The 27,699-nt window shown below is 43.6% G+C and overlaps 1 protein-coding gene across 1 annotated transcript; it reads left to right on the top strand.

Moving 5' to 3' along the window:
• RPIA (ribose 5-phosphate isomerase A) lies at window positions 1–27,659 on the top strand. Its single transcript, XM_063131769.1, has 9 exons — window positions 1–215; window positions 1,905–1,965; window positions 3,583–3,638; window positions 5,588–5,647; window positions 11,572–11,636; window positions 14,754–14,822; window positions 17,858–17,999; window positions 20,616–20,715; window positions 27,272–27,659. Exons 1-9 carry the CDS (start codon window positions 3–5, stop codon window positions 27,367–27,369), a joined length of 864 nt encoding a protein of 287 aa, XP_062987839.1. The 5' UTR covers window positions 1–2; the 3' UTR covers window positions 27,370–27,659.
• Window positions 27,660–27,699: the final 40 nt, after the last annotated feature.

The following is a 27,699-nucleotide window of genomic DNA, read 5'->3' on the forward strand; positions in this document are numbered from 1 at the left end:
GCATGCGGCACTGGGGGGTGGGGAAGGCTGCCGCCGCCGCCGCCCTTCTCTGCGGGACGCTGGTAGCGGAAGCCAGACTTGGGTCAGGAGCCCCGCGTAGAGAACACGTGGGAAAGCGCCGGCAGCTCAGCAGTGTCAGCAGTAGTAACAGCAGTGCGATGGCCGAGGGGGCGAAAAAGCTGGCCGCCTGGGCTGCAGTCAGCAATCACGTGCAGGTGGGAACCTCAGTTTGGCCATCAAGGCGCGCCCCGGTTTTTTTGCCGTCTCCTTTTTGCAAAGTTCTGCGCGCCTTCTGACGCTTGCAGCGGGCTGCAGAGCTGCGCGTGTCCTCGCAAGAAATTTAAGGCATGTCGCTCCTGATGCCACCGAAACCCGCAGAAGGCACGCGTTTCTATGCAATAGTTTCGGAAAACCCCAAAGCTTGCGATTGTAATACTTCTGGAGGTCCTTGAGCAGGCGGCGGGCGTTTAAACTGGGAGCCCTTTTCATTTTGGAAATCCCCAAAGCGTCGCGTTTTGGACGAGACAAAATGCCTGTTTTCAGGCGTGTGTATAAGTCTCAAACATTGTTTGGCGGATTTCAGCGACTGCCAAGGGGCAGACGTTTTCATAGAAGCATAGAATAGCAGAGTTGGAAGGGACCTACAAGGCCATCGAGTCCAACCCCCTGCTCAATGCAGAAATCCACCCTAAAGCATCCCTGATCCTACTGAAAGGCAGTAATTGGGTTATGGCTGCTATGGTTTGGGTGGCACGCGATGCTTTAAAAAGAAGCAGGAAAGGCAGCTGGAAAGCATACTTTTGACACGTGATAGCGTTTATCTCGAATTGTGTGGCAGACGGAAGGAAGTTAGTGGTTTTGGCCCAAGTGTGTGCTTGTTTCTGGAAAAGAGAAGTGTTTTTGTTTCCATGTATGTTTTGTAAAGGGGGAAGCCAATATTGATTCCACACATTTAATTATTATTTTTTAAAATAAGTTGGGCTACAGTCTTATACACATTCACCTGAGAGTAAGTGCCATTGAACTCAATGGGTCATAGTTCTGAGTAGGCATGTATAAGATTCTGCTGTCATGTTCCACTATCTGTGAGCCGTTGGCATGCCTAGTGCTGATTTGTGCACCCGCAGCATGCAAAATCAAAAGATCGATAGCACATACGCATATTGGCTCATATTTGTTCTCTTAGATTCAAGCAAAACAGCACTGTTGAGCAGAAACATTTAATTAATCCCAGGGGAACAAAGGGAAACCTGTTCCAAAAACCACACAACCATTATTATTTTCTTTGGAGCACAGGAGGAAGATTTAGCGTCCAACTACTTTCTAAACTGTGGTTGGACTCGATGGCCTTATAGGCCCCTTCCAACTCGACTATTCTATGATTCTATGACCTCCCCTTAAAGCAGAAACGTGCTTAAACTTCCAGTCTTACTGAACGATTCACAGGTTGGCTTTTCAGGTGCTTACCTGATATTTCAACGTGCCTACGTGAAAGGCAGAGTGTGATGGGAAAGCAAGGGATTTGAAAACATGTAGCTTTCCTATACTCACCAAACCACTGAATGTTGTACCATTTGTAATAAATATAGTATTTAACTTCATATGTCAATACTGGTTTTCCTTGAAACAAAAGGACAAGCGGGTTTTATGCCCACCTCTTTTCATCCTTAATGTTTTAAAAGAGCTGTGTTTAGTTTTTGGATCAAAACACATTCGTGTAGTTTTTCTGAAGTACTGGGCAGAATTTTATATATGTGTTTCTGGTTCCTTAAAAATTAAATCATAGAATTTATGGTTTCAAAGTTGCTGTTTTTGATAAATTTTAGATATGCTTTGTTGACATTGCATGGCGTAATTTTTGTGTTGATTGTGAGAACAAAATATTTGTGCTCCTTTGTTTCTAGACCAATCAAGTCCTTGGAATTGGAAGTGGCTCTACAATTGTTCATGCTGTACATAAGTTGGGTATGTGTTTTCACTGTTCCTTTTGTCAGAAATGTTGGTTGTTACAATTATTCAAATTGTTGAGTCAATCTGCTCTGTTGGGTCAAGTATCTATCCACACCTAGTGCAAGTGAATTTCTGTACGGAAGTGAACATTGAGGCTGTGTGTGAGGACCAGGCCTTCTGGTCATCTGTGTGTTTAGGGCCTATTTATATAAAATTGAAAACATTTAGTCCAAACCATATAGTTATTTCTTATGTAGATTGAACAATGCTGGTAGACTCAAACCATGCAATTAATCTTGGATGCACTTATATTGGGCTTGTGTGTGTAACATGTGTACATGTGGTGGGAACAGAAGTGGGAACAGATTCATGTAGTTGATAGGGGGAGAAGGACATGATTCTGTTCCTCCAATGTACATAACAACTACAAAGTTAGTCCCAATTGAATTTTAGGGGATTTGCAAGCTTTTGGAAAAATCCGTTTATGTTTTCTCGACTAATTCTCATAAAAGTTGTAATTAAAAACTTGGGTTCAATTATAAAGGATTAAAGCCCCAAGTGTAAATAGATTTTAGGGTGAGGTGTTAAATATTCTGACATATACAGTCACCATGACCTTACACAGTCAATTAAACCTCGCTTCTGAAGATGTCTCAAAAGTGCAGGATAATGGCGGCAACTATTCCACTGTCTTGCAGAGTTATTGTAAAGGTTTTTTAAACAACAACAACAAACATTTTAAACAATTTTATAATTAGAAGAATTAACCCCTACCAGGACTGCTGATTCCTCAAAACTTTCCTTGAAAATGCCTTTGGCAGAGTAACTAAGGATCTGTTGGGTGCATGTATCTGTACTAAAAGCTCTCTTATTCTGGGAATTTATTGACAGCGCAAGCCAAAACTTCTCTTGCACATGTGCCATCCAGGATAATTACAGTTAATCTGAAAAACAAAACAAAAAACCTTAGCATGGTATGAAACTTTCCAAAATGTCAGTGAAATTATTAAAAGACCATTTTCATTAGCTGCTAATTTAATGGTTTTCTACGAAAGGGTGGAAGCCCTGGTGTAAACTCCTGTTCTTGACCTGATCTGTGATAAATGTTAGCTTTCTTCAACATTATGCTTTATCAAGAAAGCTCTGTTATTGGAAGAAAGGCAATCAATTCTAGTTTTTCCAGGGTAGCTTCTGGCCATACAGCCAGATTTTCTAACAATTTGTTATTGGTCATCGTTGACAAGCATGTCATAATGATCACTTTGCAATGTGCTTTATGGAAGGTGCTCCAAAACTGCCACATTTACTAAATTTTGCAGAATTAGTGCTGCAGTTAAAATTGGACACAATTCTTGTTTCATTTACTGCTTAGGTATGGCATGTTTAATTAGACTTTTCATTAAATATTGAAGCAGAGAAACTGTTTCACATAACAGGAGCAATGAACTGGCAAGCAGCAGTATCACCATTTTGCAGTGAAGGGTGCCTTTCGTCATTGTAAGCAGCATTAGGCTTAGTAATTGTAATATTTTAAATGGACCATTTTGAGAAGGGATGTTTTAATATGACTATTTACTTGTATGATTCTTACTGGTCTGAGTGTATATTAAACCCAGTAATTTCCCCCTACAGCTGAGAGAGTGAAGCAAGAGAATCTCAACGTAGTTTGCGTGCCTACGTCTTTTCAGGTAAAACTTTCCTCTTGCATCCCCACTTCTTGATTACTCAGGGGGCTACAGGGGCACACCATGGCAGAGTGCATGCCTAGGGATGCCAGCAGGCATGGCTTTATTCAGATAGGGTGGGCACAATATGCCCAACTCTGACAGCTTTGTAACTTCGTTTGAAGATTTGGCGTTTCGCTGTGTCAGACACAGCTGTTGCATCCCTTGGGAAGATGGGTCTGTTTGCTAGTACGGAAATAAAGCCCTTGCATAACAGTTTTGAAATTGAAAAGTCCCTCTGTGTGCCCTGTTAGTTTCATTGACTTCATATACCAAAAAAATGTCGTTTTTCCACACCTCCTTTATGAAGTCCCCATTCTATCCTTATTTATTTATTTATTTATTTATTTATTTATTACATTTCTATACCACCCAATAGCCAGAGCTCTTACTAACAGGGACTGGCCGACGAGACCACATCACGCCAGTCCTTTTCCAGCTTCGTTGGCTGCCAGTCCAGGTCCGGGCCCGATTCAAAGTGCTGGTATTAACATTTAAAGCCCTAAACAGCTTGGGGCCAGGCTATCTGAAGGAACGCCTCCTCCTGTATGTACCTGCCCAGACCCTAAGGTCATCTTCAGGGGGTCCTTTTCCGCGAGCCCCTGCCAAAGGAAGTGAGGCAGGTGGCTACCAGGAGGAGGGCCTTCTCTGCTGTGGCACCCCGGCTGTGGAATGAGCTCCCTAAGGAGGTTCGCTTGGCACCTACATTATATGCTTTTAGACGCCTTTTTATTCTCCCAGCATTTTAACAGTCTATAAATAAATTTTAACTTGGTGTTCTAAATTTGTAATTTTGCATTGCTGCTGTTTGTATTTCATATTATGGTTTTATATTATCATTTTATACTTTGAATGGTTTTAATTTTTGTGAACCGCCCAGAGGGCTCTGGCTATTGGGCAGTATAGAAATGCAATAAATAAATTTAATAAATAATAAGGCTTAAAGTTAGCTTCATATCCTGGCTTATTTGGAAGCCGTGGATCATAGTTTCTGAAGACTTCCTGGCTTGTGTTTGGTTTGCACTAAGGGAGGAGCAAAGTAGTTGCATATGGGGCCATGGAGCTCTTTCACAATCTGTCTATTAAACTGAGAAATACTTTCTGAACATGGCTGGTGTAAGAGACCAACGGGGCATCTAAAGAAATTCCATTATTTTCTAATCCTCATGGAATGTGATCCTGTTTGCATAGCCAGTTATATTACACCCACTTCTAAGTAAGTTTAGGATTGCAGCCTTTCTGATGCTAACCTTGTACAACCTTTAATGAAGATATCTTTTACATTTTGGTGAAAGATAGATTGGTTTTCAGTTAACATGAAATGGGTACGTTCATATGAAAGCCTCCTTTCGAAGGAAACTGCCTTCTACTGCATGAGACCATTGTTCCATCTGGCTTAGTAGCGTAAATACTGTCCGGCAGCAATGACTCCCCAAGGTTTTAGGCAGAAGTCTTTCTCATCCCTGCTTGGAGATGCCAGATATTGAGCCTTGGACCTTCTCTATGCTCTACTACTGAGCTGTGGTCCTGCCATGCAGATGCTGGTTTGACATTATAGATGATGTATTGCTGCCGCTTCTGAGAGGATCAGCCTTACCCCACACAGAAAGATAATGGATCTTATACCTGCTTGGCTTGATAAGAAAAGGAGGAACTTGAGGATACCAAAACTGCAACGCTTATTTCATTGTGGGAGAAGAGAAACTTTTCATGCTATCCTCTTGCCAATTTCCTTGGTTCAGAAAAAAATGCATCCTTTTGAAAGATTATTATTCACTCCAGTATGGTGTAGTTTCTTAAATCCAGATTTATATTACTGGATCTAGCTGCTAAAAAAATATTGAAATTAATCTGCTCTGCCCACCCCTCCGTAAAACCTTGAGAAACAATCTTGCTTTTCAATTTCCCTGTAGGCACGTCAGTTGATCCTGCAGAACGGCTTAATCTTAAGTGACCTTGATAGACATCCTGAGGTAAGAGAGTTCGGGGTGTGTGTGTATGTGTACACACACCAGTGGTTTTTCAGTTGGAATAGGATTCCCTCTGCTGTGTAGATAGCAGTGCGTACATACCTCATCTTGCAGTGGGCTTTACATGATGGATTAGCAGTGTGGGCATCCTTCATGTGAACACCTTGGTAGGGCTGTGTGAATGGGGCATCTGTATGATCACCCTGTAGTGACTTGTGGCATGGGTGAGTCCAGATGTATAAGGGATATAGATTGAGGGGAGACATGATAGCACTCTTCAAATACTTCAAAGGTTGTCACACAGAGGAGGGCCAGGATCTCTTCTCGATCCTCCCAGAGTGCAGGACACGGAATAACAGGCTCAAGTTAAAGGAAGCCAGATTCCAGCTGGACATCAGGAAAAACTTCCTGACTGTTAGAGCAGTACAACAATGGAACCAGTTACCTAGGGAGGTTGTGGGCTCTCCCACACTAGAGGCCTTCAAGACAGCCATCTGTCAGAGATGCTTTCGGGTGGATTCATGCATTGAGCAGGGGGTTGGACTCGATGGCCTTGTAGGCCCCTTCCAACTCTGTGATTCTATGATTCTATGCTTAAATTGCAGTAACCAGCATCCAAAGACATAATTGTAGTAGTTGCTCTGCATCTAATGCTTATAGTACTTCATATATACTCATATGTTTACTGCTCATAATTGCAGCTCTTAAAGCATAATGACTCTGAGCCCATTGTGCAAACTACCTTCATGGAAAAGTGTTGTGTTTGAGATGGCATTGGGTGGTACAAACGTTCTCTGTGGTGGTGAGTCGTCCCTTGATGCTGAAGTATGCAAACAATAAATATAAACAGGGGAACCAGCCTCAAATTCCACTAATTCATTTCACTAACTGTGTGATTCTCAAGCGCAATCATAGATTTAAAAAAAGGATGAACAACAAAAGGAAGATGTCAGGAAGTCTAATCGCAAGATTCACCCTAATTTCGCAAGTTTAAGATCACACGTGCAGAAGTGGTATGTTTCTGAAATGTAGGAAGGCAACATGCCCCGGCATCCCTGGGGCTGGTCCATTTGCCTTGGAATAATCCCACTGTATTCAGGCACACGAAATACGTCTAAAATGAGAGCATTGGAGAAGGAAAAGTTTAGGAAAATCAATGTGCTGCAAGCAGTGCAAACCACATATGGGGCAAGTACAGTTCTATGGCGCAGGGTCTTCCCTCTTCTAGGGAAGGAGCGTTGTTCTGCCTCATAACAGAATGTGACTACTTTCTTGTCTTGAACTGTTTTCCTGGTGCGGACAGGAAAAGTACCGTTGGAAAGCTGAGACAGAGGGTTGATAATAGACTCTGTTTGGAGAACTCACCATCTTTCACCCATGAGAGAAACTTCCAAATGCCCCTTCCATCTAGGAACTGCTTTGGGGAATAACACTGCCCCCACCCCACCCGCTTTAGGGATCCATCTGTATTTGTGACAACAGTCTCTTTTACACCAATCCTCACCATTATCTTAGACCTGTTTGCACGCCTACCAACCAGCACACCTCATAGTAAGAAATGGGAGCAAAGATGACTGTGTGAAAGGTCCTACATAGTACTACACAGACACACACACACACGGCATCAACTGGTAGGAAATGGAGGCGATTGCCGTAACTCCAGCATCCCTAATATGCTGAATCTTTTTGTGGATTATAATTGTAAACTGCCTTGAGAGTCAATTCTGGCTATCAAGAAAGGTATAAATATAATAAAATAAATTAAATATAATGCAGTGTATACAAAGCCCTGGATATTTACTTGGGAGACTGAGATTAATGACTCAGCCTTGACACTGAAGTAGTGCTTAACCCCTTGCTGTTTTGCTGCAGTCCAGGCTTGAGAAGGACTTGTGCCTTTAACTTCGCTGTTGCTGTGGGGTTGTAAAATCTGCCCCTATGTGTGATCTATGGTCTGTTCTTCCAAACTGGCCATGCCAGGTTCTGGTGGCTGCCAGCCAAGGTCATTATTTATTTATTTATTTATTTATTACATTTCTATACCGCCCAATAGCCGGAGCTCTCTGGGTGGTTCATCCCTGCCTCAAGTCGGTTCGACTCCCACCGGCACCTGGAGATTATCAGGGTGGTGGACACACTAACGAGATTCAGCTGTGGGAAAAAGAGGGGGCCTGGCCCCTCTGGGAGGGGGGTGGGCTATAGCCCAGGAAGGGCACTGGTTGGTCTGCTAAGGTCATGGGACCGGGGGTCCCCAAAAGAGATAAAAAGCTCTATGAAGAAGACCCTCCTTCTTTCTTGGAGACGCGTGCGTATGTCAAATGGGAAGATCAGGGCCGTGGCAACCTTAGGAAGGTTTTTTATGTTTTAACGTGTATGGGTACTCTGGAGAAGGCCAGCTGTCGTTTCGGCTGGGTGTGGGGACGTATGATTGTTTCTTGGGGTAATGGCTGAGTATTAGAGCTTTCCCTCACCTCCTCTCCTCACTCCCCGCTTTTCCACATCGTCCCTTCCCTTTGCCTATTCTTTCCTTTCCTTTGTGTTAGGAGGCTGTTTTATCGACCAAGGCCTTACGTGTTAGGTTTTAGGGATTGCACTAAAATTGCTTTGGTCCCTGAATATGTGTCTGTGTGTTATTCCCATGAACATCTGGCTCGTCCCGGTTGTGGACAAGGCAGGGAGGTGGGTTGCTTGGGAGTTTAGGACGTTTGGTCCAAGAGCCTACCCTGCAGGGTTGTCAGGTGGACCTTGACTTCCTCTACAAGGCTCAGTGCTATATTGCTGTTGATGTCACTTCTGCAGTATCAGGAGTTTCCCCTCATAGGCTCTGACCCAGACTGCCCTTAAGTGAATAAGATTAGCCTTCAAATACCAGAGGGTTTTTTTTTCAGGTGAAAAAATTTCCGAGGCTTGTCGGCTGCCTTGCATTCGTTCGCTGGTCCACCCCTACGAGTATTGATATCCAGCAGGTGGCTGTTCTGAGTCATCTGAATTTGTGTGATTAGTTGTTTCCCAAAGTAGACTGCTCTTGCCCTAAAGGAAAGCAGTGGCAGTAATAAGCAATTCTGAAACGAGTGTTGTAGGTACAAAGTTATCATACTTTAAAGCCTCTTTGTGGATAATATGTGGGAGGACTGTACGAGCGTACTTTTGTTAAATGGTGCCAGAAAAGTAGAACTGGCCACTGCAGAACTTGTTCCACAGGCAACCTGCTAAAACTTCAGCCATTCTACATGCCACATTCTCTCTCTTTCCTATCCCCTCTCCACTGACCCATTGGACAGTAATTTCCAAATAGTATGGTGCGCTGTACTCTGAGAGAATAACTAGAATCATAGAATAGCAGAGTTGGAAGGGGCCTACAAGGCCATCGAGTCCAACCCCCTGCTCAATGCAGGAATCCACCCTAAAGCATCCCTGACAGAGGGTTGTCCAGCTGCCTCTTGAAGGCCTCTAGTGTGGGAGAGCCCACAACCTCCCTAGGTCACTGATTCCATTGTCATACTGCTCTAACAGTCAGGAAGTTTTTCCTGATGTCCAGCTGGAATCTGGCTTCCTTTAACTTGAGCCTGTTATTCCGTGTCCTGCACTCTGGGAGGATCGAGAAGAGATCCTGGCCCTCCTCTGTGTGACAACCTTTTAAGTATTTGAAGAGTGCTCTCATGTCTCCCCTCCATCTTCTCTTCTCCAGGCTAAACATGAGTAGTTGTTTCAGTGTCTCTTCATAGGGCTTTGTTTCCAGACCCCTGTGAATCCACCTAATAGTTGTTTCATCTAGCCCACTTTTAGCTAGTTTGTTAATCAGAATATCATGGGGCACTTTGTCAAAAGCTTCGCTGAAGTCAAAATATAACGTCTGCCATGAGAAATTATTGAGGCTCCTGTTAGCCCAAAGTTCCCACATATAGTGGAGGATGCCTGCTGTGTGTCCCCAGGAGTTACTGACCTGAGCTTACCTGGATCCAGCAAGGAAGCAGAAAGACAGCATATAGGCTCCTCTGAGGGTGGAGTAATTCTTGTTCGTACACACACTAAAAGTAAGCTCCGTTCCAGGTTTAAACAGAGAATAGCTCTTAAAACTCTTCCAGATTGGGAAGCTTGTGAAAGGGTGTTGTAGGGATTCCTAGGTTTTCTTCAGTAGATGCTCTTGGCTATTTCACATGTGTACGTACATTGCTTGTTTTCTGTGCTGTTAAATAATTGATTCATATTCCATAATACGTTTGTATCCGGGCTTTCCAAAAATTGTTTGTGGCAGCAAGCAAGAAGAAAACATAAAAGTAAGTATATCCAAAGCCTCATGTGGCGCAGAGCGGTAAAGCAGCAGTTTCTGCAGCCGAAACTCTCCCCACGGCCTGAGTTCAATCCCAGCAGAAGCTGGTTTCAGGCAGCCGGCTCAGGTCGACTCAGCCTTCCATCCTCCCGAGGTCGGTGAAATGAGTACCCAGTTAGCTGGGAGAAAGGTAATCACGGCCGGGGAAGGCAACGGCAAACCACCCCGCTATAAGGCCTGCCAAGAAAACGTCAGCGCAAGCAGGCGTCCCTCTAGGAGTCAGCCGTGACTCAAGTGCTTTGCACGAGAGGTTCCTTTCCTTTCAAGTGTATCCGTAAATGATAAAAAATAGAAGCTTCACAAACTAAAGCAGCAGATTAAAAAGTCAGGGTAAAAAACCTGTTGACTAAAATTACAGTTCAAAGCAGCAGCAATAAAACATGATATCTTGAGATTAAAATGGCTTCGTGGTTAAAGACATCTTCTCCTGGTGAGGAAAGGTTCTGGGTATAGAAGCCATGTATGCAGACCTAGGCCATATTCCGCCACTGACACTGTTTGACCTGTGTTTGGGTTTGTATTAAGTGTGAATTGGTTAATAGATTGTATCATTTAATTGTAATATTGTATTTATGCCATGATATATTTTATTGATTTACTGTTTTATTTTGTGACTTTGTTTTCAGATGTAAGGCTATATACTGATACTGATAATTGTGAACCACTTTGGGCCCAGTCTGCTGTAGAAAAGCAGCACAGAAATATAAACTGAACTGAAAAGGGTTGTTCCCTGGTCACCACACATGACAGGCATCAGTAGGTGTGAGACCTCTGAGAGAGACATTGCAAAATAATCCTAAACGTGGGCAGGCCTGTACAGGAGCAGGTGGCCCTTCAGATACCTTGAGCTCCCATGCTGTATAGCTTAGCAGGCAGCACCCTGAATTGCTCAAGTGCCCCAAGAAATGATGGAACTGTTCCAACAGTGGTGAAATGCGATCCTTTCCTAACCCATTAGGAGTACAACTCACATTGTTCCCAAGCAGCATGGTTGTTCTGGCTGGGGATGATGGGAGTTATAGTCCAACACATCTGGAGGTTAACTGGTTAGGGAAGGTGGATCTAATGTATTTTTACATGATACTGGTTTAACACAGCTGATATTGTTTTAAACCCCCCCACACACACACACACAAAGTTATATTGTAATACTTCAGCTGTTTTCACTGTATTATTCTGGCTTTTATTGCTAAATTGTTTTTAATAGGTTTGTAACTACCATCTGAGCCTCGTGTGGCGCAGAGTGGTAAGCCGAAACTCTCCCCACGGCCTGAGTTCGATCCCAGTGGAAGCTGGTTCTCAGGCAGCTGGCTCAGGTCGACTCAGCCTTCCATCCTTCCGAGGTCGGTAAAATGAGCACCCAGCTAGCTGGGGGAAAGGTAACTGTGACTGGGGAAGGCAATGGCAAACCACCCCGCTACAAAAACAGTCTGCCAAGAAAACGTCAGCGCAAGCAGGCGTCCCTCTAGGAGTCAGTAATGACTCAAGTGCTTGCACAAGAGGTTCCTTTCCTTTCCTGTAACTACCATCCTAAAATAATTTTGTACTGCCAAGAGTGAGATATAAATACTATAACTCTCATTTTCTTCCTGTGTAGTTGGATGTTGCCATTGATGGTGCTGATGAAGTTGACCTGGACCTCAATCTTATCAAAGGAGGAGGGTAAGCAATAACAGCATTAATATCCAGTAGTGCAAACCATTTGAGGGCTGCAAGATGTAATCTGTAAACTTCCAAATTAAGCACTTAAAGGGTTGGGATCTAGATTTAGCTGTGTGCAGCTGGGCTGTTACAAGTGGACATCCCATTCTCTCATCCCTGTGGCAGCCCCTGCTGCTCCCTGAAAATGCTACACAGCGGGTTGGGGTCCTGCTGAATGGGGTGAGCTGTGGTGTGGGGAGGAGTAGGGATCCCCCACAGTTGGCCCGAGGCACGTTCCACGAGCGGATCCCTTCCACCCTGGATCCGGCCTAAATTGGTGACGATACATTTGAATGGGTGCTGCAGGTTGAAGACAAGCATTTGTTTTGTTTTTTTGAAGTTGCTTTGGTTTTGTTGAGCCTCATTTGGCGCAGAGCGGTAAAACAGCATTTTCTGCAGCCGAAACTCTCCCCACGGCTTGAGTTCGATCCCAGCGGAAGCTGGTTTCAGGCAGCCGGCTCGGGTCAACTCAGCCTTTTATCCTCCTGAGGTCGGTAAAATGAGTACCCAGTGAGCTGGGGGAAAGGTAATAACAGCCGGGGAAGGCAACGGCAAACCACCCCGCTATAAGGCCTGCCAAGAAAACGTCAGCGAAAGCTGGCGTCCCTCCAAGAGTCAGTAATGACTCAGTGCTTGCACGAGAGGTTCCTTTCCTTTCCTTGGTTTTGTTGTGGTCATGTAATAGTGAATGAAAAAGAGAAGATGAAATATGGAATTTTCCTTCTCATGTGTGCAAGTTGTGCTTATTTAAATTGTATGGTACGTTTATTCTTGAAGGTACCCTTATTGACATTTGGGGGAATATGCAGCTCTATTAAATTTTAATTGGTTAATTGACTAAAAGGCAGTCGAAATCAAATGGGAAGAACCTGATGCTCGGGGACAGGACCTGGGACATGTCAGGCCGGAGCCTCTGCTGCTGAGCTATCGCCCCTCCTGGACAGTTTAAAGAGACGACTCACATGGTGTTGGGCCGCTCTCCCATCTAGCCCAATCTAGTCTGACTTGTGGCAACTCTCCAGAGTCTCGGGCAGAGGACCAAAGTCAGGTGTGAGTTAAGGTGGTTTTTAATGTAAAACAGTGGTGCTCATTGGAAGAGGCCAACTGGCCTTTACCGAAAGGAAATCTTGAAATCCCCCCAAACTGGTTTTCATTTTGACACTTACCAACATTGCCATGCTTTTAAAATCCTGAAATCTGTGGGTTTATTTCACCCACCGGCAAATGGAAACCAATACAGAATATTGCCACTTTTTGCTTTAAACTGAAAGAGATGGGCTTCTACAAGCGATTTCCAACATCTTTACTTAGGAGCAGGGTTTTACTGATGTGTACAAAGGTGTGAAAAGTATTACAGTGCAACTCCTACAGCTGCCTTCCCCAGCCTGGTGCCCTCCAGATGTTTTGAACTTCAACTCCGATCAACCCCGGCCGCCATGACTAATGGGTAGGATGTCTGGGAATTGTAGTCCAAAATATCTGGAGGGCACCAGGTTGGGAAAGACCGTCCTAGAAGTACTGGCGTCCAGTAATCTCGTTTGGATTACTGCAATGCGTTATACATGGGGCTGCCTTTGAAAACGGTCCGGAAACTTCAACTGGTACAAAACAGGGCAGCACAACTGCTAACAGGGACTGGCCAACAAGACCACATCACGCCAGTCCTTTTCCAGCTTCACTGGCTGTCAGTCCAGGTCCGGGCCTGATTCAGAGTGCTGGTATTAACATTCAAAGCCCTAAACAGCTTGGGGCTAGGCCATCTGAAGGAACGCCTCCTCCCGTATGTACCTGCCCGGACCCTAAGGTCATCCTCAGGGGTCCTTCTCCATGAGCCCCTGCCAAAGGAAGTGAGGCAGGTGGCTACCAGGAGGAGGGCCTTCTCTACTGTGGCACCCCGGCTGTGGAATGAGCTCCCTAAGGAGGTTTGCTTCGCACCTACATTATATGCCTTTAGACGCCAGGTGAAGACCTTTTTATTCTCCCAGCGTTTTAACAGTCTATAAATAATTTCTAACTGGTGTTTTAAATTTGTAATTTTGCATTGCTGCTGTTTTGATCTGGTTGAGCTTTTATATTGTATTTTATATTATGTTTTTATACTGTTGTTTTATACATTGAATGGTTTTAATTTTTGTGAACCGCCCAGAGAGCTCCGGCTATTGGGCGGTATAGAAATTTAATAAATAAATAAATACTGGCTGCAATTCTGTGCACAGCCTACTTGTATTCCATTGACTTCAATGGGAATTACCCTGTCCGGGCAGGACTGCAGCCAAAGTTCTTTGGGGCACACAGAACAGTAATAAAATCCTTGCTCTTCCATGTTAGCCTGTCACGTGCGTTTTACGTGGTGACGCCACCTTAGTTTGCATGAATTGTCATAATTTTATCAAGGAACTGGCAAACATTCTCCCTTCCTTTTAACTACTTGATTGCAATTGGATTAATTCAGATGGATTCGATTGCATTTGTAACATGATTGGGCTGGAACCATTGGGTATCCAGCCCGCTGCTGCTGCTCCGTCTGTACCGTTGCGCTGATGTTCTGCTTGTTGGATCCTGGAATGGATCTTGGTTATGTTTTCCATTGCTTTGTTAATTGCTGAGGATCTGGAAGAACAGAAGACTCAGCAGAAACTTAAAGGTCAACTCTAGACCTGGACATTGAGTGTCATAATTGTTTAACTGATTGTCTTCAATTAAAGGTTGCAAGGAGTTGCATCATTGTACAGGTTGTCTATAAAAGTAAATGTGTTTTCATGTTCACCTACTTCCATGTCCCTTACCCAACTTGATGTGAGCTGTATTGACTGACCGTTTGTAAGTATTTGTATCTGTACTGCCATAACTAAATTATATATTTATTTGCCAGTAAAAGGTTTATTTTAACCTACATGAATCTTTGTCTTAATTCACGTCTTTGCTGACTTGGCTGAGAACCGCTGCAATCTCTGCTAGTCTCTGGAAGGCCCAGACAGAGACTTAACACAAAAGGTTATGTGCCAGAAACCCAGTCTGTGCCATAACTAATCAGCTTTTAAAGCCATAACTCAACACTGCTCTCTTTTCCCCCTCCAGGGGCTGCCTGACTCAGGAGAAAATAGTCGCAGGCTTTGCCAGAAGCTTCATAGTCATTGCTGATTACAGGTGAAATTTGCTAGCAGCTGTTCCTTCTCCCCCCCCCCCCAATCCCCCGTCCCCCCAGAAAAAGGACTTTCTTCAGCCATAACTACTGGGTTCTTTCTTGTACCTGATGATCCTGTGTGCAACTTGTAAATCCATGTAGATCAGTGGTTCCCAAAGTGGGCGGTACCGCACCCTTGGAGGGGGGTTTGGATTGCATAGGGGGGCGTTAAGAGGCAACTGTGCGGCAGGGAGGTGCTAAGAGGCAAAGGGGCAGCAGGGGGGCAGCAGGGAGGCGCTCGAGGTGTTCTTTTCCGTACCAGGAGTTTTGGTTACAGAAGGAAATTTCTGATCGCTATCCTGCACTATGGAGAGTGGATCAGAAGCTCCTGATTGCATTTCCAACATCATATTTGGCGGAATGTGGTTGTAGTGTGGTCTGCCTACTTTTCTCCAAGCAAAGAAATTGACTCCAGATTACTAAACGTGGTGATTTAAGACTCCTGTTAAGTGACTTTAAACCAGTCACTTAAACTGGTATCACTTCCTCAAGCCCACCCATCACATTAAAAATTTACAGAATAGTGAGGGACTCTACCCTAGTTACTAAATGTGATATCTAATATTCTTGCTAATTGACTATCAGACTTTGAAAAGATGATATCACTGGATCAAGTTCATCAATTATGTTTAATTGAATAAACTAAAAAAAATGAAATGGGATTTTGAATAACTATTCAATTAATTGTTACTGTTTTGAATTTTATTGTTATTATCTTCCTTAGTGGGTTGCTGAAAACCGCTATTCTGAATAATGATTTTTATATTGTAGGTCAGGGGGCACTGGGCATGAGTTTGTGGAACCAAGGGGGCAGTGACCTGAAAAAGTTTGGGAACCACTGATGGTTCATGTTTCATTTTCTTTATGACATATGAAAAGCCTCTTTTCTTTGCCTACTCGCTACTGTCAACTGCTTCTCCTTTGGAGGAGGGGGTATTCCTTGTGCGGGGCTACTCCTGGCTGTGGCTGTGGCTGGCAGGGCCATTCAGACTAGTTTTGCTTTGGTCCGTTCAAGGGGAAGGCGCTCCCCCACCACAGGCCTTCAAGCAGAGGCTGGATCAGCCGCCTCTTGGGATGCTCTAGCTCTAGATTATCAGCATCAAGCAGGGAGTTAGACTATTGACAGAACATCTTATGATATCAAGAGGTTTATAAGTACTTTAGATCGATCGATCGATAGATTACAAAGCCCTGTCCAACTATTTGATTCTATCATAATTTCTCCTGATGGGGAGAGTTTTTGGCAACAAACTTTTGATCCAGCCCATCACAGTGTCCTCCTCCCATTCCACAGCCGAGTTCTGTGAGGTGCTTTGGTGTTTTTCTGGAGGAGGAGCAAGACAGAGGGGCAGGCTGAGGGGAGGGGACTTCCTGCCAGCGGCAGGCGTGATTTCTCTTTGGGAGGAGGCCTCCCTTGTCCCAACTTCTGCAGATTCTAGCGGCAGGGAGGAGGCCTCCGGTGGTGCAATGACCCTGCAGGAGACCTTAGGGCAGCATTGTTCTGGCCTCAGCCAAAGGCAGGAGAGCGCAACTCCCTTAAGGAGAGGATGGCAGTGCTTGCCTTCCCCTGTTGTGAATGGCCAACTTTGTGGGTGGATGTGGAAAGCAGTGGTTAAAGAGCTGAATTGGGACCTGAGCCCCAGAGGAAAACAAGGAGAGGAGGGAGGCAAGCTCTCCCTTTCCTTCCCCCACCCCCCTCCATCTAGTCCAGAATGATACACTGCCTCACCAAGGGAAATTCCTTGGCAGTCCTCGGGCTGCTTGACAGCGCTCTCCTGCCGTTTTTGCAAAAGAGCACAGTGCTTGCATATGACGGCCCAGTTTGCACAATTCTTCCCCTGCTGAAAAAGGGTCCCAAAATAGAGACTCCTAGGGCACTGCCCTAGGAATGGATCCTTTGTACTAGTCATTGCTGAGTGTGCGGCCACTCAGGGTCCACAGCCTCTTGTTTCAGAGTTCATACTTATATATGTAAATAAATGTAAATAAATTTTAAGGAGAGTTGAGGTCTCGGTTCAAAAGGGAGAAGGGAAGTTTTAATTTTGTTGAAGTTTTTAAATTGCTAGCAGCGCTCTCCAGGCTGAAAGACAGGAGGGAAGTGCCGTGCTGTGTCAGGCCTGGAGGTTCCCCCCCCCTCCCTCTCGTATTGTTTAATCCCTTCCAGTTTGGAGCATTAGCACGGAAAGGGTTTGCTCGATTTTGCTAACATCTTAAGCTGTTATTTTGAGCTAGGTATGGAAGTGATTGCATCTCTTCTCAGCAGGACCACCCAAAAAAAGGTGTGGGGGGGATGCATACTCAACATGGCATATAGTGCCCCCTTCTGGTGGGGGCAGTTTGGAATCCTTGCTAGCTCTGATTGGCAGGTGGAAAGAAGCAGAGCGAGTGATCCCCCAACACAGTGACATGTCCAGCTTCTTTCAGTCCTGAACACCTGCCTGAGCCTTGTTGCTGTCTTTGCTGACATGTTCCCTTACCCAAGCCTCTAACGCTCCATCCCAGCCTTCCACAGCCTGGTATCTTCCAGATGTCTTTGACTACAACTCCCAGGATTCCTGACCATTGGCCATGCTGGCTGGGGCTGATGGGAGTTGAAGTCCACAACATCTGGTGTGCGCCAGGTTGGGGGAAGACCGCTCTATGCCCTGCGCTGCATGGCTCATATGCTCAGAGGTCATTCAAGAGGCAGCTGGACCACCATCTGTCAGGGATGCTTTCGGGTGGATTCCTACATTGAGCAGGGGGTTGGACTTGATGGCCTTGTAGGCCCCTTCCAACTCTGCTATTCTATAATTCTAGGTTTGGGCAGTTTACCATCCCTTTATCCCACTGCTTAAGTAGGGACTGAATTGGCAGACATTCAAACATGAAATGCTACATCTGCCACCAGGCTTCTTTCTGCTGCTCTTTTAGGTGTGAGGCGTTTGGTCGCCAGGATTGAGATCAGGTTGCAATTGCCGTAATTTTGATGTGTATATTTTAAACTCTGTTCCTGTAGGAAAAGGTCTACATGCCTTGGAGAGCAGTGGAAGAAAGGGATTCCTATTGAAGTCATCCCAATGGCCTACGTGCCAGTCACCAGAGCTTTGGCCAAGCGGTTTGGGGGCGTTGCGGAGCTGAGGATGGCTGTCAGTAAAGCCGTAAGTATGGGAGGGAGCAGATCCACGCTGCTGAAAATTGTACTTCTGTGCAGAGGAACGTTGATAAGCTGGAAGATACTGGTGGGGAAACAATTGCTGCTTTTGTAAGCTTTTGCTCTTAATATGTTAAACCAGCATTTCTGAGATTCCAACGTTGGTTCCATTTCAGAAAGTGGCCAAAGAAAGAAACGTTGTGCTTTCTGCTGACTGCCCTGGCCTGATACAACAAGGCAGCTGGTTATCCAAAGGTTTTGCAAACTATGCAGCATGCTAAAACGACGGGCCGTTCCTGTAACTTCACATATGCCGACGCTTGGCAGTGACTCTGAAAACATTGCACGGGCTCCCAGCCTATTTATTTATTTTATTTATTACATTTTTATACCGCCCAATAGCCGGAGCTCTCTGGCGTATAAAACAACAGTATAAAACAACAGTATAAAACCATAATACAAAATACAATATAAAAGCTCAACCAGATCAAAACAGCAGCAATGCAAAATTACAAATTTAAAACACCACGTTAAAATGTATTTATAGGCTGTTAAAATGCTGGGAGAATAAAAAGGTCTTCACCTGGCATCTAAAGGCATATCATGCAGGTGCCGAGCGAACCTCCTTAGGGAGCTCATGCCACAATATTTCCAAGCACAATTCAAAGTGCTGCTTTTAACGAAGTCCAAGATGACACCTCTGCTCGCACCCAGTTGACAGGCAGTGATATGTTGCCCCCTTGGTGAGTGACGGTGATGTTGGGAGGTCCTAGAACCAGCTGCTGGCAATGCTCTCGGTTGCCATGATTTCCCCTCAGGAGGACGTGCACAAGAGCATTGCTGCTGTGAAATAAGTCGCAGGGAACGAAGGTGAGTCTCTCGTGGCAGCTGGGGGACACTTTTCTCTCTCTCCCCCCCCCCCCCCCAAACTTCCCATAACGCTGAAAGTTTACTATAGTGAACTTCTGGCTTGGCCATAGTTTTAAACTTCCAGAGAGGCAGCTATGTTCATTAGCCTACTTGTGGCCCCTTGAAGTCTAACTCATGTATTGCTGCCTAAGCATTCATGGAAAAAGTACAGTCTGTGACAAGTGTATGTAACACTTAAGATAAGCGAAATGACTGTTGATAAGCTATAATCGTACAATTGTCCTTGCATTGCTAAGTAACGCCTCTAGTGAGACAGGAAACCATAAACCTGAATGAAGCTTAAGTGGGTAAATCACACTTCCTTAACAGCACCATCCTATTTAGTTCAATGGAGCTTACTCCCAGGTAAGTGGGTTTAGGATTGCAACCAGAGTTATAATTCAGCAATTAAAATTAGTTTTTCTGAATATGTTTTGCTAGCTATTGGGAGGGCTGAGGAGCTGTGCAGGTTACTGTAAACCCATCCACTAAAAATCTTCCTCAGCTACATGTCTGCCACTTTTCAGCAGGTAGTACTCTTTCAAATATAGGGTTAGAAACTTGCTTTGTAAATAAATAAAACTCAAGAAACTGAATTTTGCACTAAATACGAACTTCTGCACTTCAGCTTATATACAGCTTGTAAGATTTTAAGCCCATGCTTTCTGCTCTTCTCTTGTATTTATTTATGTGTGTATGTTCTGTGTTTTAAAAATTTAAATTTTGTATACGTGTTTTTATCTTAATTTTAGAATTTCTGTAAACCGCCCAGAGAGCTCTGGCTATGGGGGCGGTATATAAATATTATGAAGCCTTTATAGACTGATTAGGACCAGTTATTACTTGTCTAATAAACACAGCATTTGCCTACAGATATTGTGATGCTAGAAGGCCTGCTTCTACAATTCTATCCATCAGATTCTTAGCAGTAACCATTCTGTTCAGAAAATGTGATAATTAGTCATGACTTGTATGAAAGCCAGAAACAGGAAGGTTCATTCTGTTCAATATCTGTATATCGTAACAGGTCTAAAATGTAATGTTACAAACCCTGATTTTTATTAATACCTGCAAGAGCTTGTGGGAAATTCAGAGCCATCAGCTTTATAGGATCATTAAAATTTAAGTTTTTCTGTCACAGATATAAAATAGCTATATGATTTGAACATATCTTGAACCCGTCACTACTATTTAAACAACAGAAATATCAAGAGAACATTTTATGAAATGAGGAATTGGGGAATTTGATATACACTGTGTTAACCATTAACAGTTAGTGGGACCTTGGAAGTTTATTTAAGGTTATGTGCATTCAGTAAACCAACAGCAGTGGACTGGCAAACATTACTCCAGATCTTTCTATATCTAATTGCCAACTTGCCACATATTTTATTAAACATCTTTCATTAAATGGCTCTGGGTGTTGCTGTGTTGAATCATTTTGGCACAATTTCATGATATGCAAATGGTATATTTAATGCATGCTGTGTAATGCTTGTTTTGCTATGTATTTAATGTATTATGTATTGCCAAATATGAACGCGGTGTCATTCGCTTCAATCAAGCATTCCATCATTCTGTACGTGGTTTGTATGATAGCTTACTTTCAGGTCACTTAGTTTTCATCTGAAAGGTTGCATGTGCAATTTGATCTACGGTTTTAAAGAATGTGATGTTGTGCACAAATAGGATTGTTTCTCGTTTTTCTGGTTAGGGACCTGTGGTGACAGACAATGGGAACTTTTTATTAGACTGGAAGTTTGATAAAATCCATAACTGGAATGAAGTGAACATGGCAATCAAGATGATACCAGGTAGTTTTTCAATACTATTTTTACTATATTTTAAACCTGCAAAGGGTTCATTTGGTGATCTCTGAGTTATACATTAGTCTGACAGAAACCTATACTTATTTGAGATGTTTTTGCTTCTTCTCGCAGGCCTTTTAATGGCTTTCAAATTGTGTAAGGTGGAATTCCAAGAGTCTAGTCATTTACTACACAAATTAATATAAAAGTATGTTTAATGTCCGAATAACACAGGCGCCAAATTGAACCTCTCTGAGATTATTTTGTTTTTTGCCTTAGCTATACAAAATCTTAGCACAGTCAGCAATTATACATGTGAATTCCTAAATTATTCCTTTTGTTAGGGTGGTGTGGGGAGAATGTTAACCTGTATTTGCAAATGTTAGAGCAGTGGTTCCCAAAGTGGGCTGTACCGCCCCCTTGGGACGGTGGGATTGCATAGGGGGGCGTTAAGAGGCATGGGGGTGGCAGGGGGGCGCTCGAGGTGGTCTTTTCCGAGAAGCGCCTCTCCAGAAGGTCTTAAAACCCAGGGGCATTTTTATGGGAGAAGGTAGTTTGGTCCCAAGCCATATAGGGGAAGAATCCACACATGTATTAATACCATTTAAGAAGAGTCCTTTTAATGGTGAATTGCTATCCTGCACTATGGAGAGTGGTTCAGAAGCTCTTGGTTGCATTTCCAACATATTTGGTGGAATGTGGTTTTAGTGTGGTCTGCCTACTTCTCTCCAAGCAAAGAAATCGAATCCCGATTACTAAACGTGGTGATTTAAGACTCATGTTAAGTGACTTTAAACCAGACATTGGGAAACTGGTATCACTTTATCAAGCCCATCTATCACATTAAGAATTTACGGAATAGTGAGGTACTCTACCCTAGTTACTAAATGTGATATCTAATATCCTTGCTTAATGACTATCAAACTGAAAAGATGATATCACTGGATCAAGTTTAATTGAATAAACTAAAAAAAGTTAATTGGATTTTGAATAAACAATCAATTGTTACTGTTTTGAATTTTATTGTTATCTTCCTTAGCGGGTCGTTGAAAACCGTATTCTGAATAATGATTTTTATAGTGTAGGGTAGGGGGTGCTGGGCATGAGTTTGTGGAACCAAGGGGGCGGTGACCTGAAAAAATTTGGGAACCACTGTGTTAGAGGATCCAGCAGGTGGCAATATTGTTTCAGTATGTTCTTCCAACCAAGAATTGGTGGAGCGATGCACAAATTCAAAACACTTCTCCCTTTTTCTCAGTAGCATTTATATTTTTCAGAGTAAACATGCCATGCCTAAAATATTAATTTATTTTATTCCCTAAATGAGTACCTTGAGAACTAATGGGACCTGGGTACTGACAGAAGAAATTGTTACACCTAAACAGACTACAAACCTAAACAGCAGGTTGGAATATAATCTAGCATCTAAATGGCCTGGATACTGCTGTGACATAAAAATAAGAACTTTACATCTCTACTCTATATCAGGGGTGAGCAGACATCCGGCTTGTGGGATCCACTTTGGTTTTTTTTACTAGGACCCAGGGGCCACCAACCAGAGACAGGTACAAAATAGTGGCTGAGGGGGCGGAGCTGGATTCAAAATGGTGACTTGGGGGTAGAAGCAATTTCCTACTGCATCCCCACCCACCCATGACCTTGCATATAGAAGTACAAATCTACACCTGAGTTCCTCACGACCAGAGATTTCTAACACAAAAATCTAAAAGTGGCCAGGAGAGCTGCACAAAGACCTGGTAAAAAGTAACCAATTGATACTCAGATTCAAAAAACAAACCTTTCTGTTGTGTTAAGGGCTTTTCATGTTCACGCAACCTTCAAAATGCCTGGAAATCATATCTAAGGTGCATGTCCTTAACAGACACTATGCATATGGTATGGTAGCTTGTGCTTCACCACTACCATTGAGCTGGTTGGATGTAAGTGGCAGAATGGTGGACCAAAGTCCCAGATTGATCTGTTCTCTAGAAAAGGCACATGGAGTCTATGCAACTGAGGTTATTATGCAAATCATAGAATCACAGAATAGTAGAGTTGGAAGGGGCCCATAAGGCCATTGAGTCCAAACCCCTGCTCAATGCAGGAATCCACCTTAAACCATTCCTGACAGATGGTTGTCCAGCTGCCTCTTGAATTCCTCTTGTGTGGGAGAAGCCACGACCTCCCTAGGTAATTGGTTTCATTGACATACTGCTCTAGCAGTCAGGAAGTTCTTCCTGATGTTCAGAAGGAATCTGGCTTCCTGTAACTTGAGCTCATTATTCTGTGTCCTGAATTCTGTGATGATTGAGAAGAGACCCTGGCCCTCTGTGTGACAACTTTACAAGTATTTGAAGAGTTCTATCATGTCTCCCCTCAGACTTCTCCAGGCTAAACATGCCCAGTTCTTCCATCTCTCCTCATAGGGCTTTGTTTTCAGAAGGCTGATAATCCTGGTTGCCCTCCTCTGAACCCCCTCTAGCTTATCTGCAACCTTCTTGAAGTGTGGTGCCCAGAACTGGACACAGTACTCAAGATGAAGCCTAACTAGGCCGAATAGAGAAGAACCAGTACCTCGCGTGATTTAGAAGCTATAGTTCTATTAACGTATCCCTGTGGTACTGTGCTCGTTACCTCCCCCCAGTTTGAAAAGGTACCATTGATAAGCACTTTTTGAGTCCGATTCTGTAGCCGTGGATTCACCTAATAGTTGTTCTATCTAGCCCACTTTTAGCTACTTTGCTGATCAGAATGTCATGTGGTACTTTGTCAAAGGCTTTGCTGAAGTCAAGATATGTTATGTCCACAGCATTCCCACAGTCCACAAGGGAGGTTACCCAATCAAAGAATGAGTTCAGATTAGTCTGGCAGGATTTGTTCTTGACAAATCCATGCTGTCTTCTAGTAATTACTGCTTTGTTTTCAAGGTGTGGAGTAGTGGCTAGAGTTTCAGACTGGGAGTTGGGAGATCCGGGTTCTAGTCCCCACTCGGCCATGGAAACCCACTTTGGGCCAGTCACAGACTCTCAGCCCAACCCACCTCACAGAGTTGTTGTTGTGAGAATAAAGTGAAGAGGAGGAGGAGGATTATGTATGCCGCCTTGGGTTCCTTGCAGGAAAAAAGGCGGGATATAAATGCAATAATAAAAATAAATAAATGAATAAGGTGCTTACAGATGTCAGACTAACTGATCTATAGTTCCCAGGTGCCTCCGTTTTGCCCTTATTGAAGGTAGGGACAACATTAGCCCTCCTCCAGTCGTCTGGCACTTCGCCTGTCTTCCATGATTTTGCAAAGATAACGGACAGTGGTTCTGAGAGTTCTTCTGCCACCTCCTTTATTAGTCTAGGATACAGTTCATCAGGCCCTGGAGATTTGAACTCGTTTAAAGAAATTAGAAGTTCCTTGTCCATTTGTTTATCAATCTCCAACTGCAATCCTTCCTCTTCAGCTTGTACTTCACTTTTGCCAGGGAGGTCATAGACCCACTTTTGGGGGAAGACTGAGCCAAAGTAGGATTTGAGCATTTCAGTTTTTTCTTTGTCATCTGTTATCGATTTGCCATCCTCATTAAGCATTTCAACCACCATTTCTTTCCTCTATGCACACACTTGAAGAAAGCTTTTTTGTTGCTTTTAGCATTCCTCGCTAGCCTCAGATCATTCTCAGCTTTAGCCTTCCTGATGCCAATCCTGCACTTCTGTGACACCTGTCTGTACGCTTCTTTTGTAGCCTGGCCTTCCTTCCACTTCCTATATGTGCCCCTTTTTGTTTTCAGGTCATCTCTAAGCTTTTTGTAGAGTCACAATGGTTTTTTCTGTTGTCTTCTATCTTTTTTCCTTGTTGTAAAATTCCTAGTTGCCTTTAAAATTACCTTTTTAAAAAACTCCCACCCACTTTGGACTCCTTTTCTCATTAGGGCCACTTGCCATGGGACCTTACTTATCATAGTTCTGAGTTTATTAAAATTAGTTTTCCTAAAATCCAGAGCACGTGTATGGCTGCACTCAGCTTTTGCTTCCTTTATAATCAAGAATTCAAGTATGACATAGTCACTTTCCCCCAGAGTTCCCGTAACTGTGTCATCCCTATTGGTCAGTATCAAGTCAAGGATAGCCGATCCTCTAGTTCCTTCCTCTACTTTCTGAAGGAGAAATTTATCAGCCACACATGTCAGGAATATCTTGGAAGGGCCACTTTTGGCAGAATTTGTCTTCCAACAGATATCGGGGTAATTGAAGTCCCCCATTACTACTACATCGCACTTCCTTGAAACCCTGGCTATTTGCTTTTCAAAAGTTTCATCCTCGTCTTCTCCTTAGTTGGGTGGTCGGTAATAGACTCTGACTATCATGCTCCTTTTATTCCTTTCCCCATTTATTTTAATCCAGATGCTCTTGATGTGACTCCCAGGCTCCTCCTCCTGTATTTCTGTACAGGGATGAGTATTTTTAGCATATAGAGCAACTCCGCCTCCTTTTCTGTTTCTTCCGTTCTTTTTGAACAAATTATACCCTTCAATTGCTATATTCTATATTCTAGTCATGGGAGTCATTCCACCAGTTTCAGTTATACCTACCATATCAAGTCATATTTGCCTTCATGTATTAAGAGTTCAAGTTCGTTCTGTTTGTTTCCCATACTCTGGGCATTAGTATGTAGACATCGAAGACCATGTGCTTTATAGTCTGACTTCTTTCCTATATTATTGTGAGGACTAGTTGGGGGTGCTATTAGAGCTGTTCTCTCTGTTATGGTGCAGAAGCCTTCATCCATTGTTGCCTCCACGTTTATGTCTTCCTCCCCATAGGGTGGATTCCTGCATTGAGCAGGGGGTTGGATTCAATGGCCCTTAGGCCCCTTCCAACTCTACTATTCTATGATTCAGTTCAAAGCCCTCCTGATTAAGTTCTTCATGCTGTGGCCAAACACATTCTTCCCAGCCCTTGTAATGTGCAACCTGTCCCTTGCCAGCAGTCCATCTTCCACGTAGAGTAGCCCGTGGCCCCACAAGCTGAGTCTCTCACATCAGCACCACCTTCGTACCCAGTCGTTCAACCAGAGTATTTTTCTTTCCCTTTCTATTATTCTTCCAAGAACTGAGAGGATGGATGAGAAAACTATCTTGGCCCCAAAGTTCTTGAGTTTCCTTCCAAAAGCTTCAAAGTTTGATCTGTACGCCGCCCTGAGATCTCAATGATATAGGGCAGGATATAAATGTTTTAAATAAATAAATAATGTAGCTCCACTTGGCAGTATCATTTGTTCCCACATGGATGAGAAGAAAATGATATGTGTCAGTGGGCTTTATGAGTTTAGGCAATCCTTCAGTCATGTCTCTAATCCAGGGAGACAGCATATCTGACAAGTCTATGGGACTTTGCGACATACTTGAGTTTCAATCCCACACAGCGGAGAATCTCCCACGACGACTTCTCTCTTCTTGTTGTTGTAGGCCTTGGTATTGTTGCCTCTGCTCGACTGGCCTTCTACCTCTTGCTCACTGCTGCATGGGGTCCCCTGTAATTCTTGCTTTGCAGACTGTCCTCCAGTCTCAATTTCTAGCAGCTGAAAGCGGTTTCATAGCTCTAGTGGTTCCAGTGGTGCAGAGTGTCTTCTAGGTCTTCTGCTCCTGTCACCCTTTTCCAGGGAGTTTCCTCTTCTTCGGCCTTCCTCACCTCAGCATTCCCCACTTCTGCTTCAACTTGCTGTTGCTCTTCCACCTCCTGTGCTTCTCTCTCTTGTTGAAGTTCCGCCGTCCTGTCTAAGAACCTTTACTTAGTACACTCACTTTTTCTTGTAATAATGCAACCAGCTTGCACTGGTTGCACTATTACGCCATGTTTATCTCAGGCAGGAACACAAACCTTGCAGGTCACCACCACTGGAGAATCCTTTCCGTCCATAGTCTCTTTTGTTTCTGCCCTTCTGACTATACTGGAATAGCCTGTGCTTTCCTCCCTGAAGGTTAACAACAGAGTCCCGTACTATATGGGTGTGTATTACAAGAACAACAACAAAAAAATGTTAAGGACCTCCCCTGCCGAACTCCCCCTGACAAACTCCTGTTTGCTCTCTCTGTTTGCTCTCTCTCTGGGAGCTGGCTTCCTTATGTAGCTTCTAGTCCAACTGAAGCAGCTTCTTCTCTGCTCTGCTCAGCTAGGAGTCAGGAAACAGAATGAGTTGGGGCAGGTTTATTTATTTATTTATTACATTTCTATACGGCCCAATAGCCGAAGCTCTCTGGGCGGTTCACAAAAATTAATATTCCCCTCATGGTGCACACTGGTCCTGATCCAATTGGGGCTATGTGCAGTTACACTACAGTAAAGAAAAACATCAGGCTCAGCTACACACTATGCTGTGCAATCAACACATCCTTTCTGCCTCAAGGAGGGACAAGGAATTGTGGAGGAGTTTCGCCTAATCTTTCACAGAGCTTTGAAAACTAACCTCAGTTGTTTTTGTCAGCCCTGTAAAGAAAGGCAGCATTTGCTATACAGAGCTATACTTGCTATAATTGAATCGCAATTAAAAAGTAATTTGGCTTTTTTGTTCTAGGAGTGGTGGAAACGGGTCTCTTTATCAACATGGCAGAGCGTGTTTACTTTGGCATGGAAGATGGCTCTGTCAGTGTACGTGAGAAGCCAGTCCACTGACCACATTCAGTTCCCCAGATCCACTTTGCCTGTGGCCTGTTGCATTCAGTTTGGTGCCAATCTGACATCTTGCCTTAAAGTGTGTCTGTGCAGATCTCAAGAGTATCAAATGGAAGGTCCAGCAGATTTTCAGCAATACTGAAAGTGAATGTTACCTTAAAATCTATTTTTTACTTTTCATGTAATCATTTTTTTAAGTGATCAAACATTTTGAGCATTTCTAATTGTCACTTTATTTTTATATAAAACATTTACCAAAAAAGAATATTTTATACAAAACTTGAACAATCTGGCTGCTTAGTGTGTGTCTGTTGGAAGAAAGATAGTAAA

This window comes from Elgaria multicarinata, chromosome 1, assembly GCF_023053635.1.
Source record: "Elgaria multicarinata webbii isolate HBS135686 ecotype San Diego chromosome 1, rElgMul1.1.pri, whole genome shotgun sequence".
In the NCBI taxonomy this organism is placed as follows: Eukaryota; Metazoa; Chordata; class Lepidosauria; order Squamata; family Anguidae; genus Elgaria; species Elgaria multicarinata.

Excerpts from the sequence above, each read along its gene's own strand:
- RPIA (XM_063131769.1), top strand. The coding sequence starts at position 3 with ATGCGGCACTGGGGGGTGGGGAAGGCTGCCGCCGCCGCCGCCCTTCTC. Across the intron at positions 216-1,904 it reads CAGTCAGCAATCACGTGCAG|ACCAATCAAGTCCTTGGAAT; the intron begins GTGGGAACCTCA and ends CTTTGTTTCTAG. Across the intron at positions 1,966-3,582 it reads TCATGCTGTACATAAGTTGG|CTGAGAGAGTGAAGCAAGAG; the intron begins GTATGTGTTTTC and ends TTCCCCCTACAG.